The following is a 23,436-nucleotide window of genomic DNA, read 5'->3' as shown; positions in this document are numbered from 1 at the left end:
TTGCAAGGAACAAAGTTGTAGTTTAACTCTTAAGTGACAGCCATCATCAACTGATGTTGCGACCTACAACATTCCTGCTGTTTAAGGATTAAGCATGTTTTAGTAACTGTTGTCATATTGATGAAAGCTTGAGTAACTTACAGTTCACTCACTTACACAAAATAAAGAAACCAACAAAAGTTATATAATTCAATTTCAGCTTGAAATTAGATATTTTGCTAATTTTAATGTTGGAAAATTTACCAATAACACCTCTCTCAGGCAGAATTTGTTCTTATTTTTCACATGATTACATCAAACATCTAAAAGATTTAGTTTAAGAATGTTATTAAAAATAGTAATAGGAATATTTATTAAATATAAAAGTACAGTAAGTCAGTCAACAGGAACTAATTTTAATATAAGAACAACATAATAAGAGATACTCAAGTATTTGGTTAACTGAAAGCTTTCCTCTTTATAAAAGTGGGTCTAAATTTATATTAATTGAAATGTTCACTCATAGAAAAGAAAATGTATCCTAAGACCAGACTATTTTTTAAATTTAGGTCAAGTATTACAATGCAGAAGATTATGAAGTTAATAATTATAGAACTGCTGTAGAGAATTTTCAGGTAAGTTCTAAATGTAAGTATGCATGTACAATATTGCATAACATGTTTGTTGCTGACTCGTAGTTTCCTTTTTTTAGCAAATCCACAGGCCTGGCATAGCCTGGTAGTTGCGACACTTGAATTGAATTCTGTGGGTCACAGGTTCAAATTCCCATCACTGAACATGCTTTCTCTTTCATCCATTTTCTTTCATCATTGCTATATTAGGGAGAGCTAGCAGAGATAGCTCTTGAATAGCTGTGTGAAAAATTCAGAAGAAACAAGCAGACAAAACCATCATGGAAGTCAGATACATATTGTAGTAAAATCATCAGTCTTTTTTTTTTGCAAGAATAGATTGTTCTAAGTTCTTGAAAATAAGGGCATTTTGAAACCAGTCTTTGTACTTGTACTGTCTAATACTCAGTGCTTGTTTTACAGCACAAAAATGAGTTATGATTTTTTTTTGTACTGTTGGTACCCCAGTCAAATGTGCTTTTTCATTGTAATATTTCTTACAATAGCAAACTTGAATGCTTGATTACCCACAGTTGGGGAAAGAAAAAAGAGTGAATTTTATATTTACTGGACTGATAAATATTGGGGAATTTCATTTTACAGACAAAACTGGGAAAATCAGTTTTATGTGATTCAGTGATGCTTATAGGATAATATGGATGGAGACAAAATAAATTACAATTAGCACCAAAAAGTTACATACAGGTAAATTCTAACACATTTTAATCTGAGGGTCATGGGTTTAAATCCCCATCTCACCAAACATGCTCACCCTTTCAGCCATGGGGGCATTATAAAGTTATGGTCCATCCCACTATTCGTTGAAAAAATAGTAGCCCAAGAGTTGGCAGTGGGTGGTGATGACTAGCTGCCTTCCCTCTAGTCTTACACTGCTAAATTAGGGATGGATAACACAGATAGCCCTGATGTAGCTTTGTGCAAAATTCAAAACAAACCAGTCTAACATATTTAGACTGTGTTAATTTTTTTTTTCAGATATAATTTTTTTTCATGGTGTTGATAAATCTCATAAACTATAGCTAAGTTCTCACCTAAATGGAGTTTAAGAGCTCTGAACAGGAATTTTTTATAACTGTCTTAGAGGATTGTTTTACTGCACCCTAAATTCTCTTAACAAATTGCTATTTAGAGCTAGACTATTTACATTAATTATTTTTATGTTACAGATTTTACTGCATTAGTAAAAGCCCCCATGTGATATTTAGGTTATATTTCATTACTGACACATTTATGTAGGAAAGATTTGAAGTACATATATAAATATATAAATGTAAAGGAAAACCTAGCAGTTCAAAGATAAAACAACTTGCATAATTTTGGTGAGTTTTTATTTCATGACTGTACTTATATTTATTCAATTAATTATCAAAAATAATTATATAAAATAACAGTTTATCACTAATTTTGTTTTAGTTCATTGTAAAACAAAATACTCATCTCTTAACATGGCTTATAGTAAATGGCATCATGATGCTTGGTCAAGGGTTGTTGACAGACGATATCTTCAAGACAGGTAAAAGGTCATCAGTAACTTTTACAAAAAGCTTATATAAAGCAAATTGTGAATAGCAATATAATATATCAGTATTTCTGGGACAACAAATTTTGGAAAAAAATCAAATTGAGAAGATATTGAAAAATATAAAATTTGTCATGGATAATTTTATGCAGGTAAGGGTTTCTGAGAATATGACACTATTTGTTGTCCATGAATATTTTAGAGAAATGGGTGTACCTGCACCACTGAATACATCATTTTTACCAAATAAACTATAGTAAATATATCAGGTTTATTTACATAATATATAAATTAATGTCAGATATCTGTATGATATATTATGAAGGCCTAGCATGACCTGGTGGGTTAAGGCATGCGACTCATAATCTGAGGGTCGCGGGTTTGCATCCCTGTCGCACCAAACATGCTCACCTTTTCAGTCATGGGGGGATTATAATGTGACGGCCATCCCATTATTCATTGGTAAAAGAGTAGCCCAAGAGTTGGCAGTGGGTGGTGATAACTAACTGCCTTCCCTCTAGTTTTACACTGCTAAATTAGGGACGGCTAGCACAGATAGCCCTCGAGTAGCTTTGCCCGAAATTCAAAAAAATAAAACAAATAAATATTACGAAAATATACTGTATGTTAACGAACAAACAAAAAGAAAGAGTAACGACTGAAGGTAAAGACAAACCAGTACAACTTAACAGAATTGGATTAATTTTGGTGGTGTTTTGGAACTGGACTTTCAAACTTGAGATAGAACTAGGAATTAGTAAGGAGATTGTGTAGTACAAGTGTGGTTGAATACAAGCGATATTATTAGTGCTTTTCTTTGTTTCTAAGTTCAAGGACCATACTCCATACCAGAATAAAAGTGAAAAAGTAAAAGTTTTACTTAACATCAGTTTTTATATTTAATTTAATAAGTAAAATTATGTAAGAAAAAAAAATTTGATTCTTGATTATATTACAATATCACTGTCAGTGATACATACATGTTTGTATAAAGTTGCAATATTCCAATTACAATAACTTTAGTGAATATAAGTGTACACTTTAACTGAATAGGATTGCAAACAACTGTAAATTTTGTGGATGTTTAATATGCAGGCCATATTTTGTGTCTGTATAATTAGAATTTACAACTTAAGTTATTTTTGTATATAATTTTGCTATCTCATGAACAAAAAAACTTGCATAAACCTAAAAATATTTTCAGTAACATAATTGGTTGGTTAATATATAGCTATGTCAGTTCAAAGTTATGTTTATTTGATGCACACAGTTTCAAACCACATGTGAAAATAATATGATGTGCTCTGGATCAGTGGATGATTTTGTTAATATGTACAGGTGTTTTAAAGGTGTTGGAAATATGAATTTCTTCAGTATATGCATAGCAACAAGAAAAATATAGGTTTTTGTTTGTTATTGTGCACACACATAGCAGAAGAAATTAATTTGATAATATATTGGATATTTAGGAAGTGTACTCGTTGAAGAATATTACATTTTACAACAGTATGTTCCGTTTGTGTATTAAAAGTGAAAACTTTATAAAATGCAAATCGTAAAATGTATGTTGTTTACACTATAATAATATTTTTGTAATTTAAATCGAAATTTAAAAACGTAATCATTATACATTAACAGAAACAAATGGATAAAACTGCCTTTTTTGTGTTTATGGTATCAATAATTTGAGGACATGACATACTGAAACTGTGCAAGTTGACATTTAAACAAACCATGATTCTTACTATACAGGCTGCCATGTCTTTATTAAAATGTCCATGAATAATGTCTTGCAATCATGTATTGTTATTATTATTGATTATTATTTAGTGATAGACTACAAAATGGTTTGGGAATACTATTTTACCATGGGAAGAATTGGGGAATTTCTTTCTGATTAAATTTGGTAAACTATACTTATGAACTATATTGACTATAAAAGGCTTGTTTCCTCTGTCACTATCAGCAATGCTTTCACTCTGATCTTTTGGTAATGCTCAGTAGTATACATCATAGCTTAGCAACAAAACTATCACCTGGTTGCTCTTTGACCAGCTACTGTATTTATGTTAAATGCTTCATATTCATGTTAATGTTTGAAAAAGGTTTTTTTATTCTTTATTTTTTGTTAATTTCAATGATATAATGGCAAAATAGTTTTAATTCACAAGTAGTATTTCAGCTAAACCTTGCATCACATTTACGTATTAACCCTAATTCTTAAATTAGACTACAAGTTGGCTTAGTACTACTTACATTGTATATTCAGTGTTTAAAAAGTTTTAGGTGTCGGAAAAATGTTGGTTGATAAATATTTATTTGGTATTTTAACACGTATACTACCTATTTGGCCTCAAATCATAAAGAAGGATAAATGTTTATTTCTACCACATATCTTTTATCTTTTGTACATTCTAAATAGTTGGAATGTTCACACCGTGTTTTCTACTTCATGACTTCAAATGCAAGGAAAAGACTTGAGAGTGCTGTTTTAGGTTTCTTTCAGAGTGCACACATCCTTTTGTTCCCAATAACATTTCTCTTTTTTTATGTATAGTTTGTACTAAAAATGTGATTATTTAAAAAATTTTTAAAGACTGATGAAATAATGAAATAATAGATGCATTTTGGAGTTCCAGGCAAATTTGTTTTAGTTAAATTGTATACTTTTTACCAATCATTCAACAATGGTTACTCCTCATTGTGGCCTGGCATGGCCAGCTGGGTTAAGGCGTTTGATTCGTAATCTGAGGGTCGTGGGTTCGAATCCCCATCATACCAAACATGCTCGCACTTTGAGCCATGGGGCTGTTATAATGCTACAGTCAATCCCACTAATTGTTGGTAAAAATAACTTGAGAGTTGGTGGTGGGTAGTGATGACTAGCTGCCTTCCCTCTGGTCTTACACTGCTAAATTAGGGATGGGTAGTGCAGATAGACCTTGAGTAGCTTTGCACAAAATTAAAAAACAAAAACAAATCCTCCTCACTTTTGACAAGCCTTACACTATTGTTGTTATATAACAGTAGTATTTCTACCAAAATAATTTGTTTACCTATACTAATTATACGAACAGTGCAGTATCTCAACATTTGTTTCTCAACAGGTAGAAGAATGGAAGTCCTCTGCCTCTTTAAATTTGCTCAACACATCACAGAATACAGTCATTACATTAGGTGTGATGACTGGTGCTCTGTTTTGTGCTCACCTGGTGGTTAGTGGTCAAGGTTTAACAGTGGGTGACTATGTCCTCTTCAGTACATACATTCTCCAGCTTTATACTCCGTTAAATTATTTTGGAACATACTACAGGTAGGATGTATATTATAATAATGTTACATCTGTAATAATTAATATTTATCTTTATGTTTGTATGCATTTTTTCTTACTAAGAAAATGAGATCCAATCCATTTCTGTAACTGAATATGTGCTCAATTATTAATGAATCATAACTGAAAAGTATTCAAGACACTTAATTCAAGTTTGTGTAATCGTACATATATTCCTGTTAGGAGTTGGTTTAATAATTAATGTACTTAATATTTTACAAATTTTAAAACATGTTTTAGTAACTAGTGAAGAACATATCTTATAATTGATGGCTTTTTATCTTCTCTTAAACATAAATTAAAGAAATTAACTCAAATTAATGTTGTTGTTTTTCATTGTTAAGAACATTATGTTACAATAATTATCACGAGAAAAATCTCATTATAATGGATTAATAGTGTGGCTATCTATATATATCTATCTACTTATGAGACCAAAATAACTGATACAGTGGTGCCATTTGTTGTGATGAAATACAAAAAGATCTCTAGGCTAGAAGTGGTGATTTAGGCCTATGAAATGTAGCGCCATCTGTTGAAAGATACCACAAACACAAATCCATAAAAGAAATTCAGACTGAGTATTCAAGATTCAGTTAATTAAAAAACATAACCGTGATATATGCAACAACCTTTTATAATAAAACACAGCTTTAAATAAAAGTATTCTCCTGAGAACAAGAACATGACTTTCTATAGGACTGTATGTGAGGATTTAATTGCCTTTAGTGATGAAATTTTTAAATATAGTACTAAAAAATTGGAGTTCTTGAAAACCTATTTTTTCAACAAAGGTTATCATTTGTAATGTATAAAAACATTACATTGTATATCAGTAAAATTTATGAAAGATGTGAGCTGGTATAGATTGAATCATTTTGATGCAGTGGGTTGCATATGACTAAAGAATATGGTCTGAACATTTTTCCCATGCAGTAGTTGTAAGAAAAAATATTTTTTTAAGAAAATGTTCACTTTTTCACAACTCTTTACAATGAGATATGAATACCATGATCACAAATTACTGGCATAAATGACTGCTCATGGGGTGTGTATAGCTATCTGTATATAAGGTGGCATTTCTGCTATTATAGTGTGATACATGGAAATTTGTTTTTTTACTATATGCACAAAATTAATTATTACTAACACTTAATAAATATATTAAGTATAATTATTAAGTATATTAATATATATTATACTATTTAATGTACATTCATACTGAAGTAATAAACCAGTATTAATATGTAATAAAATAAACTAAATATTGTATTTTTTTAGGTTAATTCAGAAAGCCTTCATAGACATGGAAAATATGTTTGATCTACTTGAAGAAAAAATGGAGGTATTACTTAGTTTAAAATTTTTATTCTATTTTACTCTTTCAAAATTATTAAATTTTGTTTAATAGAATGTGGAATGCTGTAATATTCTTAAGTATATCATCATTATCAGGTTCTGATTTGTGAAAGTTAATGTCTTTATATTATTGTTCATTTTTATTTTCTCTAATCATTACTCATTCCAGATAAAGTCTGAGATATTTAGTTATTATATCATTGCAGAAGGCAATTAGGACTAGTTTTTATCTGATTTTGTAAAATACTGTATAGTTAGTTAATCAGGAACTAATTTTTATGTTTATGTAGGTTTAACTTAAGATTACTAGTGAAAACTAAATAAATTAAATTCGAAAAGACTTTTCTCACTAATAACACAAAAACTGCTTCTTGTTAAAGATTAGAATGATAAGTTTCTATGTTTTTATTTTCATTTGTAAGCATTAATTCGTTCTTTAAAAATGAATAATGTTGCTCAAAACTAATTTATGATATTTTTATGATTAATTCTCTACAGTATTTACTGTCTTTAACTTTTTATTTTTTAGGTTAAAGATGAAGTTAATGCTCCAAGTCTAAGAATTATTAAAGGAGACATAGAATTTAAAGATGTCTGCTTCTATTATACACCAGAGTAAGAAACATTTTCATTTTCTGAGAAATTGGTTTCACTTATAATGAAATAGAAAAGGTAGGTTTTTAATAGGAAAGTAGTATAATTCTGATGTATTTAGTCCACTGATACTTGGATCAACAAAATATACAGTATCCTGCTGCTTATCTACACAGAAAATTGAAAAAAGGTGTCTTATTATGAAATTTTATGGTTTAAATGCTGAAAGCTGGCAAAGCTTAGAAAACCAATTGGCCTGACATTTGTGTTAATCATGAATAAGCTGAGAGTAAAGTGGGGGAAAAAAATATCTGGAATGTATATGATTTCTATTTTATTATTACTTCTAATTTACAACCACTTGGAAACAATATTTGAACTATACTGTATCCAAGGGTGATACAAATCTGACTGACTGGTCCACTTTCTAATTACCTATGCAACCAGTCAAAGGAGTTGAATCTGTGATCTTGCTGTCCTGATTTTCTGGTACTTAACTTTTACATTGTTATTCTGGCATGTGCATTATTTAAGAGCTACAAAACCAGAATGTGAAACAGTTATTGTATCCTTCTGTACTCAGAATCTTCCAATATAAATGACTGAAATGTATGTATCACACATATGTTGATACTTAATTGTAAGAATCTGGTATGCTTTCTTTGAAATTTGTACTAAAAGTTCTTTCTAAAGTGTTCTGAGTTTTACCAGTAAAAATGTATGCAATATTAACCCTCTCCACATGGGTTAAGGGCTATGTCATTGTATTTGTTGACTCGCATTCAACATTTTATTAAATTACAATTTTATTAACTTGTGTTCACAAGTTTGGTATCAAACTATAGATTATAATTCAAATGTTAGTATAATACATTATTTATTTTTTTAACTTTAAATAGTAAAAAAGCACAACTAAACATTAATTTTTGTGTGTCATGTGGTATGTTGAATGTGGCACTGGTTCAGTTTAAATGTTTGTAATGTCAAAATATAAAATCTACAGTTTTGTAGGAATTAGTGACGAAGTTACCAATATTAATGAGCTAGGCTAAAAAACAAGAAACTATTGTCTTTTATATTCGCTGAGATATTGCTTAATTAAACAGTGGCTCCACTCACCTTTTTCCATTTTTGGAAACTCTCCTTTTTATACACTTCTATCTATGATATTTGAATAACCAATTGAAAACTCAAAATGTCCTTTTAATGACATATCAGCTATCTTCAAGTATTATAACATCATCTCATTGTTTTTAAACAAAACTTCAAGCTTGTAAGTTGAGTCTGTAGTCTGCTCGAAATTTTGCATTTTTTCAACCCAAATACTAAGTGTGATAAATTATAGTATTGTTGATATGGTAATTTATGATACCTCTGGTTATTTTAAATGTATATATAAGATCCTGAAAAATTATTTGATTTGATTTCCTCCACATGCAAAAGTTTATGAGGCTTAGCATTACAAGCATCAGACAGGTCCAGAGGTCGTGACAAGGAGAAATATTTTTTAGTTTTACTCCTTTATTTACTGTTCTTTGTTTTACAAAAAATAAGTTTGTAAACAGTAAAAATCTATATACATGTATTGTAATGTGACTGTATTTTACAAAATCCTAGTCTGATGAAATACAACCAATACAGGTTGCTTTGTAAAGACTAAAAGTCAGTTTTATATTCTTGCATCCAATAACATTGTAACTTCTGTATTGTTAGCTAGGCATAGCTGATAGGTGAATATAATAAAGTAATAAATGTATAATGTTATGAGATTTGAGCTGTTTAGTCTAAAGAACAGTAGTATTTCTGTGATATAAACTGAAGTTATTTCTGAACATAAAAGGCATAATTTACATTTATTTCCTAATTTTTTATGGTGGTTATGAGATCAGTCAAATTGACCAAACACATAGAGATTAATTAGTGAAAAATAACAGATTTAATATAAAATATTTTTCCTAATAAATGATTAAAACTTTTGATGCATATAGGTGGTTTTAATCTTAAACTCAGAAGTAGCTTGCATGTTAGATAGACAACATGAAAATAGAAAAAAAATGTGAGAAAAACATTGCTTAGCAAACCTTAAGACTTAATATAAAACTAATATTTCGCACATGAAAACCTTGAAATGTTTATTGATAATTTGCCAAATTTTGTTAATATATGCTCACTAATTTAAACATTATAGCATAAAAACTATAACAAGCACAAAGTGGTTATGAGCTTGATTCCAGTTGAGTAATTTGATGTTTCTGTGTGGAGTTTTATGACTCAGGTTTTAATTTTTGTTCTTGTTTTTATGCTGTGAAGATCAGCCTTTATAGCTTTTAGAATTACCTGCAGGTCTTTAGTTGAAAGTTTAGTATGACATATACATAAAAAAGGCTTATAAAATATTGTCCAATGTAACTGTTTTAAAAGAAATGATAGTTAAAAACTTAATACTTTTAGTTAAAGTTCTTGAAATCCCTCATGTTTTCTATAACTTTTGCTCTGACTTTATGGGTCTATCATTTGTTGAAAGCTACTAAATTCTGGAGATCAAATAAATAAATAGATAAAAAGAATAACTGGAGCAGTGGAGGGTAATATTGTCAGGTGTCTAATATCGTCACCTATGACGTAAATAATTTATTAACGAATGGGAATTCAATATACAAGTTTAATAGTGTGGGAAAATTTTCAGCGTGATAGTTTTGCTTACCAACAATTGTGTTTGTCAATGGTGAGTGAAAATAAGTCAAAGTGAGTATTATGGTTTATAATTCCTTACCTATTGATGATACATGGGAAATATAACTTGATAAGCAGTTTTCATAAGGGACACAGTGAAGGAAAAAACTTGTATTCCACTAAAATTGAGAAGTAGAACAATAAACTTCAGCTGTTATTCATTTAAGAAAATGCACAACAGATTGCTGGAAACTTCCCTGAGAAGTGACCTTGAAATGCGACAGGACCGGGCATGACAATATTGCCCACCCGAAAATATAATGTTCAGATAATGTTGTCACTTTGCAGACCAAAGGAAAATCCTGAAAATTCTCAATTTACAATTTAATTGTTCCAGATAAATAAATGAAACATCACATGTGAACATGAAGTTTAAGTTACAATACCAATACTGGGGAACGATTATTATCACATATAGTGTGTGAAAGTCTCATAAAGAATTCCAGATTAGTGCCAACATTGCTTTTTCCTGACAGCATGGTATTTTATATATATATATATATATAAAAATACAACAATTCACAGTTAACTCTTTTAATTAAAAATGATATGAGGCAGTAAATTGGAGGGAATAATGAACACATTCAACAAGAAAAAACTTCAGTGACAATATTAGCCTCCCTATGATGATGTTACCCTACCTTGATGCAATGTTTCATTTAAAAAATAATGCATCCTAATTTCATTGTATTCAGTGAAACATACACCAGTTTTATACAGTGCTCATAAGGCTCTTGCCATAAAGCACCATGAACAAAACAATTTGTACATATAATACTAATGACCAACTTTTCCTTTAAAGTGACAATATTACCCACCACTGCTCTACTTATTAAAATAACCTGATAAAAAAAAATCACCCAGTACTCCACTTTCTATAACTTGTAAGAATATGTTGTTACAGAGGAACTCCACTTTCTGTTGAATTTCTCCAGAGAATACAACAGTGTGAGTAACAATAATATTGAATAATTGACATATTACAGTATCATTATTGCAATATAAATTGTGCAAAACCAAGTTAGAAGTCACTAGGTCTAAAGATTGCCAGTTACAATTGTATATCTTGTGGCCATTCTTTATGTATAGTCATTGTTTGCAGGCCAATTTTATTACTTATTAAAAAACAAAAACGTTTAATATGCTAAGTATATGTAATTGCCTTGCATTTGATTTCAGTTTCAAATATCTTAAAGAACAAATAGCATCTTTAAAAAACTAGTAGTATTGTATTTCTTTATCAGAACTGTTGTTAGCATATTCATTATGCATCATTACAACTGGTGTTGTTTCCACAAAATTATTTTATTTGTGTAATTTTGATGCTATATACAGAGAGCTAAAAATGTAAGCATGGTAGTCTGTTTTAAAACATTCTAAAAACTGGAGAGTTTATATCCTATTTTTAGTGTTCTTATTTTTATAAATAGACCAACAACATTTGATTATAAAACAATATTTTAACTGGAGTGACCAAACTGAAAAGTCTAATATATGTATGTGTTTTGCTAATTAAGAATTATTTTTAATACCTGCTAAACATTAACTTCCTTTTAGTAATATTTGTTAGGAATGAAAAATGTGTTAGTTTCATAATTGTTTCTTTTTTATATAACTATAATATAAAAAAAGGTATATATAAATTTGAAAATAACACGATATTCAAGTTTATAACTGCTGTAAGAAACTACTGAATGACTGATTGATTTTTTATTTCTAAAAAAGAAATTGGTTTTTAAAGTATTTGATGTATGTCTGTTTTGTAAAACTAGCTGATGCACCATTTTAATGCAAGGAGAAGGCATAAGAACCCATATGTTTTCACATTGGAACATTTTGTCAGTCATCAGGAGGCCTTGGAAGTACATGTAAACAATTGGTTCAAGAGTTTACATAAACTGACAAATACAGACTTTTGTAGAATAATGATTAGCTTAAACTCTTATCCACTAGAAAAATCCCTTCCATGATATTTAGCATGTGTAAAAATATGGGTATAAATGATATTTAGCATGTGTAAAAATATGGGTGGAAATGAACATACTTGGCATACATTTGTGGGTGGAAATAATGTCTACCATACATAAATATGTAGGCAGAAAATGTAAAAGAGATAACATATCAGTGATAATTCATTTTGAAAGACATGTTGCAGAGTGTGACTTTTTTATTCTGTAATGCTTCTGAATGAGTGAATTATTGCAAAGTTTATCTTCATTTGAGCTTACCATATATGTTTAGTCATCAGACATCATTGTGGGTTTTGCATGATATATTAACTGTCTAAATGTGAATATTTCTTACTGCAGCTCTCATATCTTTGCCAATAATTCTTTTACCTTCAAGAAGATGAAAGTTTAAGTTTTTTCAACCCTTTATTTTCATTTTAATCTATGACTGCCTAATGTTTCTCAGTTATTTTTTTTAATTTCCATATATTTTTAATCATTCAGTACATCCATTTAATTTATAGCTAAAATGTTTTTCGTTGACCATGAAATTTCTCAGCTCAGTCCATTAGTTTCTAGATTTTTAATTGATATTAAAATATAATGAAGTAATGGAAATTTTCATGTGTAACTTAATTAATAAACATAAACATTTTTACAGGAGACTTGTTTTGAAAAATGTTAGTTTCGTTGTACCACAGGGAAAAACTGTAGCTTTGGTAAGTTTGATTATTCACTTAGTGGTTTTGTTTTTACGTGAGTTTTAATTCACAGGAAGAACTGTTGAAAATATACTCTTCAAAAAAAGAAATGCAAAAGGCAAAATTTGAGACATATTGTTAACGAGTTTATTCCGGGTAGTTCTGTATGACATGTGTGAAACTTTGCACATTCACTGCTGAACATCCAAAGTCTGCAAAGGCGAAGTCCACGCTCACTAGGTGAAGTTTAACGTCACTCAACGTCAATAACGAGTATGCCCCCGTAAGCATCAATAACTGCTTGGCATCTCCAGCCCATGAAAACGATGAGATGACGAATCACATCCTGTGGAATAGCTGTCCACTCAGCCTGCAAAGCTGCTGCAAGCTGAGGTGGAGTCTGCGGTTGAGGTTGTCTCCGTCGCAAACGTTGGTCCAACTCGTCCCAAAGATGTTCGATGGGGTTTAAATCTGGTGATCTGGAGGGCCAGGGAAGAACGTTGATGTTGTGGTGTCTCAAGAAGACAGTGGTGAGTCGGGCTGTGTGAAGACAGGCGTTGTCATGTTGTAAAACGTCGTTGACGTTCACCATGATGGGTTGCACATGGGGCCTAAGAATTTCGTCTAAAGTTGCGTACGGTCTGATCAGAAATCCTATGCAGCCCTGGTATGGTTGAGGCAGTGGATGTCGTAGTGGTGGTCCTATCTCGAAGGTGATGCTTCCAAGCGACCAATAGCATTGTTGCATTGTGCTTCAGTCAGTCTTGGCGTAACTGTATTGCGTGTCGGTGGCTTAACACTGAGCTATGGAAACCGAGAACCCATCACTTTTATAGGAATTTGCACATGTTGCACCTGCAGAACATGCAGATCTCTCAAACAAATTTATTGGACACAAATGCGTTTTGGCGAAAAATCCTATGTTTTCCTCTGTTTTCAAAGAGCACAACTTTTATTGTCATTTTGGTCTGACAATCAGTGCCTTAACACGTGTACCATCACATACTCTGAGCTTGTAATGTTATTACATATATTTCTCTTTAAAATAAAAAAATGTCCCTTTTGCTTTTCTTTTCTTGAAGTGTATATTTAATCACTTTTTTATGTGTTATTGAACTAAATTTTATGTTTGTATGTGTATTTAATTCTTCAATTTTTTAATTTTGGTACAAGAGCTATGTTTTTCACTTTAATAATCAAGACTTTTAATGCATCTATTAATACTGTATCAAAGAACCAATAAACAAATTAACAAAATCATTGTACTAATTAAAGGCATTAAATTTTTTTTATGATTTCAACAATATAATTTGTATTTACAAAATTAAGTCTTACATTTATGATCAACATTTGTAGTTGTTTTAGTGTTTAAAAATGCTTTAATAGTAGTTGCTAGTAGGTTAACCATTTAGCTAAGTTTGTAGACCACCTGCTTGGTATGCATGAGTTCTCGATGATTTTGAGGAATTACTACAAAAAAATCTTTCACTCAATTAATGGTAAACTCACAACCCTGAGAATCTCTTCTTGTAGTAATTTTAATCTTACTTTCTCATCTTGGATTTGAACACATACCTCTTGCACAACAAACGAGTGCTCTTGTTTTAATCATTCACATTACAACACATTTGATGCTGTATTCATACCCATGTTCATAAAACAAGTATATTTCAAAAGGCAGTAGAAAAACTTCCTTTTTATAAAAGTACTGATTTTTGTAAACTCACATATTCGAATATGTAATTCCAGTATAACTAAAGTTATTGGATACATTTCAAAATAATCCTTCAGACAGCACTTAATACTAGCCAGATGCAAGCATTCTGTCATTTACTGTCAGATTTCTTGGACTTAAAAATTTATATAACATCATATAATCAACATATTGAGCTTTTCAACACTACATTAAATGTGTAAAAAATGCAATTCTGAATGTGCATAGGTAAAAACTAACATTCCAACATGGTCCAATTTAGCACACAGCATTTGAACATTCCATGACTGACACTTTCTTTAAATCTGAGCTCAAACAGCAACCTCTGACATTGGATCACAAATAGATAATTGACATGCAACACACTGATTACTGTTGTAGTCTCACATATGACATTTGTTGGCAGATTACTGGGTTATGATTCTGTGGGTAAAAAAAAGCTTAACCAACAAGTTAATAATTTATGGACATTGCTTTGTATATTAACACTTTTAGTACATATATAGACATTGCTTTGTATATTAACACTTTTAGTACATATATAGACATTGCTTTGTATATTAACACTTTTAGTACATATATAGACATTGCTTTGTATATTAACACTTTTAGTACATATATAGACATTGCTTTGTATATTAACACTTTTAGTACATATATAGACATTGCTTTGTATATTAACACTTTTAGTACATATATAGACATTGACTTGCTTTTAGTACTGTATATTAACACTTTTAGTACATATATAGACATTGCTTTGTATATTAACACTTTTAGTACATATATAGACATTGCTTTGTATATTAACACTTTTAGTACATATATAGACATTACATTGTATATTAACACTTTTAGTATATATATATACATTGTACATATATTACACTTTTAGTACATATATAGACATTGCTTTGTATATTAACACTTTTAGTACATATATATAGACATTGCTTTGTATATTAACACTTTTAGTACATATATAGACATTGCTTATTAACATAACACTTTTAGTATATATAGTTGCATATATTAACACTTGCTTTGTATATTAACACTTTTAGTACATATATAGACATTGCTTTGTATATTAACACTTTTTAATTTAGTACATATATAGACATTGCTTTTTTGTATATTAACACTTTTAGTACATATATAGACATTGCATATATAGACATTGTATATTAACACTTTTAGTACATATATATAGACATTGCTTTGTATATTAACACTTTTAGTACATATATAGACATTGCTTTGTATATTAACACTTTAGTACATAGACACATATATAGACATTGCTTTGTATATTATTTTAACACTTTTAGTACATATATATAGACATTGCTTTGTATATTAACACTTTTAGTATATTAACACTTTTAGTACATATATAGACATTGCTTTGTATATTAACACTTTTAGTACATATATAGACATTGACATTTGTATATTAACACTTTTAGTACATATATAGACATTGCTTTGTACATACTTTTAGTTGCATATATAGACATTGCTTTTGTATATTAACACTTTTAGTACATATATAGACATATATAGACATTGCTTTGTATATTAACACTTTTAGTACATATATATAGACATTGCTTTTTGTATATTAACACTTTTAGTACATATATAGACATTGCTTATATTAACACTTTTAGTACATATATAGACATTGCTTTGTATATTAACACTTTTAGTATATTAACACTTTTAGTACATATATATATAGACATTGCTTTGTATATTAACACTTTTAGTTACATATATAGACATTGCTTTGTATATTACACTTTTAGTACATATATATGTTTGTATATTAACACTTTTAGTATATATATAGACATTGCTTTGTATATTAACACTATATAACACTTTTAGTACATATATAGACATTGCTTTGTATATTAACACTTTTAGTATATATAGACATTTTTGCTTTGTATATTAACACTTTTAGTACATATATAGACATTGCTTTGTATATTAACACTTTTAGTACATATATAGACATTGCTTTGTATATTAACACTTTTAGTACATATATAGACATTGCTTTGTATATTAACACTTTTAGTACATATATAGACATTGCTTTGTATATTAACACTTTTAGTACATAGACAGCAGAGTAGGTACCCAAAAAACCTATTTCCCTTATCCAAAAATCATGTTTATGTATTCATGAACCTTTGATATATATTTAAAATATACTTGCTGAATGCTTGTGCAGATTTAAATGATACTGATTATACCACTTTTAGAATAAATTGATAACTTTAAGTCTTGAATAAATTTTCATTTCACTGTCTTAAAAGACGAAATGAAAGTTGCGTGATTTTTAATCTTGTACTTCATCTTAAATACTGATGTACTGTGTTTTATGACTCATACACCAGCATGTTTAAGGTGAAACATAACTAAAGAGTATTGTATTTCTTACAGTGTTGTGATGAAATATGTGTGGTTACATTTTATAATTGTTAGCTCATAAGGAAAACCAGGGTCATGTTATGGCAAGCTAAGTAAGTGGCATTTCAAATTATATTTATCATCTATCCAATCATTTCATGAGGAGTAAGATGTGTTTTTTGATAATTTTATGTTGTGGAGCAAAGTTGTTAGAATTCTTCCTCATATATGTACTTTTGGTATGAAATGTAGTATCATTTATTACTTTAGATTGTATGCCCAATTTGCATGTACTTCTAGTAAATTATTGCAAAACTTGAGTTGCTTTCTCAATCTGACATCTTCTCTGATTTATATGGTATGAGTAATTCAGATATTGAAGAATAAAGGCCAGAGAACTGGTCTGAATGTTTGGCCTTAACAGTAACACTGAATTTGAGGGTTCACTCCACTAATTAGTGGCTCAGGATCAAATTTTTTTATGACATAGTATAAAGTTTTTCCTAGATTTAATTATCTGGTACTTGTAATGTACAAGTGTTATTAATTACTGTACTTCACTTTTAGTCAATCCAAACTGAATTTGAAAAGTTATAAATATGTAATTGCAATAAACTTACAGTTTGTGTAGTTCACTTTTACTCAGTTTACAAATAGTGCCAGAAAAGTTGCTGGACCAATAGACTTGGAAAGTCTGGCACTTTTCTTTAGTAACCTCAAAAGCATATGAAAATGGGGTTATACATATTATAAACATAACTCCACTGAAAGCAGTACATTTCTAGATCTGAGTCCAAACAACTACCTATTTTAATTTTTCTTTAGGAAACATCAATTAACATTACTTAACTAATAAGTTACAGCAAACAGTTGCTTTTTTTTTTCCTGACCATATATTATCATTAAATAGTCCTTGTAATGTTTTTGGTTTTTTATTATATTTTGACTGACCAAAAAACAATTTTACATACAACTGTATCAAAAGAGAGCAAAGAGCTTATTATGTTTTGTGTGTTTGTCTGTGAATATTAATCTCATTTTTCCAAGATAATAAATGTATTTATTTCTGCCTTTAGTTTCTTTCATAAGTAAAACCAATACATAAGTTCTGATGATTTTCACACAATTTTTTATTATTATTATTTCTTCTAGGTTGGTCCTTCAGGTAGTGGGAAAACAACAATTGTTCGTTTATTGTTTCGCTTCTATGATACCTGCTCTGGTGAGATCACTATAGATGGCCAGAATATATCAAAGGTATTTCAAATTTCTACACAAATTTTACACATGTAAAAAAATTTATATATATATATATGGACTTATTTTTCATATTTACATTAAGGCCCGGCATGGCCAGATGGTTAAAGCATTTGACTGGTAATCTGAAGGTCACAGGTTCGAATCCCCGTTGCAGCAAACATGCTCGCCCTTTCAGCAGTGGAAATATTATAATGTGACTGTTAATCCCACTATTCGTTGGTAAAAGAGTAGCCCAAGAGTTGGTGATGGGTGGTGATAACTAGCTGCCTTCCTTCTAGTCTTACACTGCAAAATTATGGATAGCTAGTGCAGATAGCCCTTGTATAGTTTTTTGCGAAATTCAGAACAAACAAACTTACATTTAAAAAAAATTCATTAAATTAAAATTCAGAATAGTGTAATGTTTCTAACAACTAACATTCTTTTTCATTTTGTAATTTACACTACCAATATATGAGGTCAATGTGACTACTAAGTTTACCTGGAAATTTGTATAACCTCAAATCCTTTTTTGTTTAATCAGTGAGATTATAGTTCTGTTGGTATCTAGAACTACACCAAGCCATCTTCAACATGTAAAACCATATAAAACTCTGTTGAGCAAGTTTATATCATTTCAACAAGCTGTACTGAAGGGAGCTGGCATTGTTTGAAACTGCAGTTTCCAACTGGTTATAGTAAAGGTTTTGTTATCTGAAAAAGCTTGAATGTTTTCATTTCCTGACCACTGAAATTACTTTTAACTCAGATAATTGTTGACAAAAGCTCTGAGTTAGATTGGTTGTTAGCTTTAAAGTAGCTCTAAATATGTTTTTCTTTAAAGAATAAAAAGTTATGAATGTACAATAATTATTTTTATTAACACCCTATATACATGGTTGTTACCCTTTCATTTTACCTTACATTGTTGATTTTGCAACAATTCATGTTAGAGAAGAAACAATACCACATACAAGAATACTAAAACAATGTTTGTTATGCATCTACAGAGTTGTTGAGGCAATAGTACCAGTAAAAAACTGTATGAGAGACAGATAATTTGAACATCTTATGAATATCTTGCACTCCAACTTATCAGTTATATTTTATAGGCATATTTTAAACTCAACAACTCATTTGAATTTTTTGCACAACAGACTTTAGTAGTTAATAATCACTTGCCATATTTAATGAAAATATACTATGTAAATTTACAACTATTGTCAAAATTCCTGTGCAATTAAGTTAAAATGTACAAAAATTAGTTGATTGGTTATGTTTATTGACAATGTTATGTACTGGAAGTAATCTTGATATTTGGGGAAGATGTAAGGTTTGAAACAAAAGTATTATAAATGTCTGACTGTGATGTGCTTTTTATCTTCCAAATACTGCATTATATTGATGCATTTTGAATTTTGTTAATGTATTTTACTAGAAGTTACCACTTAAAATTATTGAAGTATCATTAAAGGTATCAAAAAATGTTGCGTATCCAATGCAATGGATGGGATGGGTGATGGTGTGCTGTGTTGATCAGAAGAGAATGAAACAAAGGTGAAAGGATATCAAATATGATGATGAAAACTTATGTGAAGATGAATGATTAGTGTAGTGTATTACCATGTAAAAATTTTCAATAAATTTTATAAAATTGACACACACACAACATTTCAGTGAAAGCTTTCCAAAAGTGTTTAATAGATTGATAGTTGTTTACTGTATTTAGAAACTCTTTAATACAGTTTGTAAAACTAATGTGCAAAAAAAACCAAAAAAATGCACACTTTTTTTTTTTAATTTAATATTTCAAAATGGAGTCCACATTATATTGGGGAAAATACAGTACATAGGAAATTCTAGATATGCATTTTAATTCATTTTGATACACACCAGGTGACACAGAAATCCTTAAGAAAACACATTGGAGTAGTACCTCAAGACACTGTTCTTTTCAACAATGACATCAGGTGAGAAAAATATGTGCAGTTCTAAGTTCTCTCTATGAATTTCAACAGCAAGGTGGAAGTTTTTCTTAACTTCAATCATACTACTTAATGTTTTTATCAAAATTTGATTGAGAATCTCTTAACTATGCTTACATAAATGTTTTCCGTTTGTTCATTGTTTGTATGTTAATGAAATATACTCTTCAAAACAAGAAATGCAAAAGGGATATTTTTTTTATTTTAAAGAGAAATATATGTAATAACGTTACAAGCTCAGAGTATGTGATGTTACACGTGTTAAGGCACTGATTGTCAGACCAAAATGACAATAAAAGTTGTGCAATTTGAAAATGGAGGAAAACATTGGATTTTTCACCAAAATGCATTCGTGTCCAATAAATTTGTTTGAGAGATCTGCAAGTGCAACATGTGCAAAATCCCTATAAAAGTGACGGGTTCTCGGTTTCCATAGCTCAGTGTTAAGCCACCGACACGCAATACAGTTACGCCAAGACTGACTGAAGCCCAACGCAACAACGCCATTGGTCGCTTGGAAGCAGGCGAATCTCGATCAGATGTTGCCAGAGCTGTGAATGTCCACCCAAGCACCATCACAAGGCTATGGAATCGTCACCAACAACATGGATCAACTCGTCACCATCCATGATCTGGCAGACCTCGTGTGCAGGATGTTGACAGATTTGGTGGTGGCAGCGTCATGATGTGGGCTGCCATCGCCTACAATGCCAGAACAGACCTTTTGCACATTCGAGGGAATCTTACGGCTCAACAATACGTCGACGAGATTCTTAGGTCCCATGTGCAACCCATCATGGTGAACATCAATGACGTTTTTCAACATGACAACATCCGTCATCACACAGCCCGACTCACCACTGTCTTTTTGAGACACCACAACATCAACGTTCTTCCCTGGCCCTCCAGATCACTAGATTTAAACCCCATCAAACAACTTTGGGACGAGTTGGACCGACATCAGTGATGGCGACAACCGCAGACTCTACCTCAGCTTGCAGCAGCTTTGCAGGCTGAGTGGACAGCCATTCCACAGGATGTGATTCGTCATCTCATCGCTTCCATGGGCAGGAGATGCCAATCAGTTATTGATGCTCACGGGGGGCATACTCGTTATTGACGTTGAGTGACGTCAAACGTCAACTAGTGAGCGTGAACTTCGCTTTGCAGACTTTGGATGTTCAGCAGTGAATGTGCAAAGTTTCACACATGTCATACAGAACTACCCGGAATAAACTAGTTATCAATTTGTCTCATATTGTGCCTTTTGCGTTTCTCTTTTTTGAAAAGTATAGATTAAAAGATTTATTACATTGAGGAAAAAATTTGAAAATCAGTTATTAAAAAGGTTAAGAAAGACAAACATAGGTGTGGCTAGCTAAGTCATAAAGGTGTTTAAGAATCATGTTCATTTTCTATGGCAATTTATATTAATTAGTGAAAAATGTATTTGTTACTTAAAAAAACATTTTATTGTAGGATCTATGCATATGATTAGCACTGTAGAAAAACAAAAGTGTACAAGTCAAATGAAATAGTTAAAAATGCCTATCATCTAGTTCTGTGTAAAGCTTTTAGTTGTACAACTTTGATTGAAGCCATGTATAACCTTAAATTGCACCTTATTCTTTTACTTGTCTTAATTTGCCTCAAGTGCTCTGGTGGGTTAATCATAAGATTAAATATAACAATGCTAAAATATGGTGAACAATAAACAGGAAGTCCATTGTGCAGCTTTGTGCTAAAACAACAATAAAAGTGTGATTAAAATTTGCTTTATGAATTTTTTATATGATTTTTTTTTATTCCCAAACTCTGCTTTGTTTAACATCTAATTATACACAAAGGCTGAACAAAAAAATCACTCGGGGTGTATAATACTCATGTAAGTGTATTTATAATCATGCATTTTGTATTTCCAGGAGCTAGGGAAATTTGATGACATTGTTAAAAGTGGTAGTTCAGTTCTACTTGTACTTTCATCTATAGATTTGATGTAGGAAAAATTTAAGTATGGTACTGCCTCATTATAATGCTATTAGTTATATTGATTTCTTGGATGTAATGCTGTGATACCTTGGCTTCTAAAATTTGGTATCAACCTTTGCTTAGTTCTTTGTCACATGGCTTTGCAGGCTAAACAAGTAAAGGAAAAAAAAAAAATTAAGGAAGTCCTGAGTACCCAGAGATGTGAACTTGATATTAGAAATTTGGAAATATGACTTGATTGTTGAAATAGCAAGAAAGTGTAGTTGACAACTTCTGTTTGTAAAAAATGGACTTAAAGTCACATGGGCAGTTTTCTAGCCTCTTGTGTTCTTGGTAGCACAGAAAACTATTGAATACATTCTGGACCCAGCAGGGATTCTATCTGTTTGATCATAAATAATGTCAGTAAAGGGGAAATGGTTTAATTTTGTGGAGATGGCAAAAAAGTTCCAAGAACTGTTCATAGGTGAAACCAAGATACTGCTCAGAATCGGAAGGAAATATAGATGTCACATCATTAACTGCAGCAGGTTTAGTAGCTTTTGGTGTGATATTAATCATCCATTGAATATATCAGTTGTTTTTATATTATTGTATCTTATCTACATTCTTTTTATATATATTTTTGCTGTTTAAAGAAAGAGTTATTTAATTTACTGCTTTAGTGGTCTGTTGAATTCATACTTGTTCAGCACTGAGCACTTAATTGACTGGGTGGTTATAATGCTTCCCCACCTACATTGCTCTCAGGTGCACATGACCCTTGATGGTAGCGTTATGATGAGGCAGTACTGTATTAACAGATTCACTAAATATCTTTTACTATATGTAGGTATAATATCAGATATGGACGAGTGTCAGCTGCAGATGAAGAAGTAGAAGCAGCAGCCAAAGGGTCAGATATTCACAGCAGGATTCTAGACTTTCCTGATGGTTAGCATACAGCTACTTTGTTTGTCGTTATGAATGATGATAGTTTTAATAGATTTTTATTACAAAGATGATAAAATTTGGTAATTCAATGCAATTGTAAGAATGGTTCCTCTTATCAATTAATCCAATTTGAATATTTTTCTACATTGTGGAATTACACTTGGAATAATTTTCTGCAGTTCAATGCTGAGTTTTGTGTGTGCTTAGATGTTTGTATTAAAACTATTAACAGACAACATTTGGTAGAATTTTGTAAGTTAAACAACTGAAGAAGTTTAAATTTAGTATTTGTGAGCTAACAGTCTTAAAATAAGTGATCTAAGATTTGCTTAAA

At 30.5% G+C, this 23,436-nt stretch overlaps 1 protein-coding gene across 4 annotated transcripts in view; it reads left to right on the top strand.

Annotated features, from left to right (window-relative positions):
• Hmt-1 (ABC transporter ATP-binding protein/permease Hmt-1) overlaps positions 1 to 23,436 on the top strand; it is a 69,737-nt gene that overhangs the window by 36,870 nt on the left and 9,431 nt on the right. For all 4 annotated transcript variants that reach the window (XM_076471417.1, XM_076471418.1, XM_076471419.1 and 1 more), the window contains 8 exons: positions 549 to 614; positions 5,259 to 5,464; positions 6,764 to 6,827; positions 7,371 to 7,456; positions 12,779 to 12,836; positions 18,109 to 18,213; positions 20,092 to 20,165; positions 23,002 to 23,102. In XM_076471417.1, the coding sequence (XP_076327532.1) occupies positions 549 to 614; positions 5,259 to 5,464; positions 6,764 to 6,827; positions 7,371 to 7,456; positions 12,779 to 12,836; positions 18,109 to 18,213; positions 20,092 to 20,165; positions 23,002 to 23,102 (760 nt within the window). The remainder of the gene's footprint in view (positions 1 to 548; positions 615 to 5,258; positions 5,465 to 6,763; positions 6,828 to 7,370; positions 7,457 to 12,778; positions 12,837 to 18,108; positions 18,214 to 20,091; positions 20,166 to 23,001; positions 23,103 to 23,436) is intronic.

The sequence above is a fragment of the Tachypleus tridentatus genome, chromosome 12, assembly GCF_004210375.1.
Source record: "Tachypleus tridentatus isolate NWPU-2018 chromosome 12, ASM421037v1, whole genome shotgun sequence".
NCBI classification, from domain to species: domain Eukaryota; kingdom Metazoa; phylum Arthropoda; class Merostomata; order Xiphosura; family Limulidae; genus Tachypleus; species Tachypleus tridentatus.
Note: the sequence above shows the minus strand (reverse complement) of the source record. Positions and strands in the feature narration are given on the sequence as shown.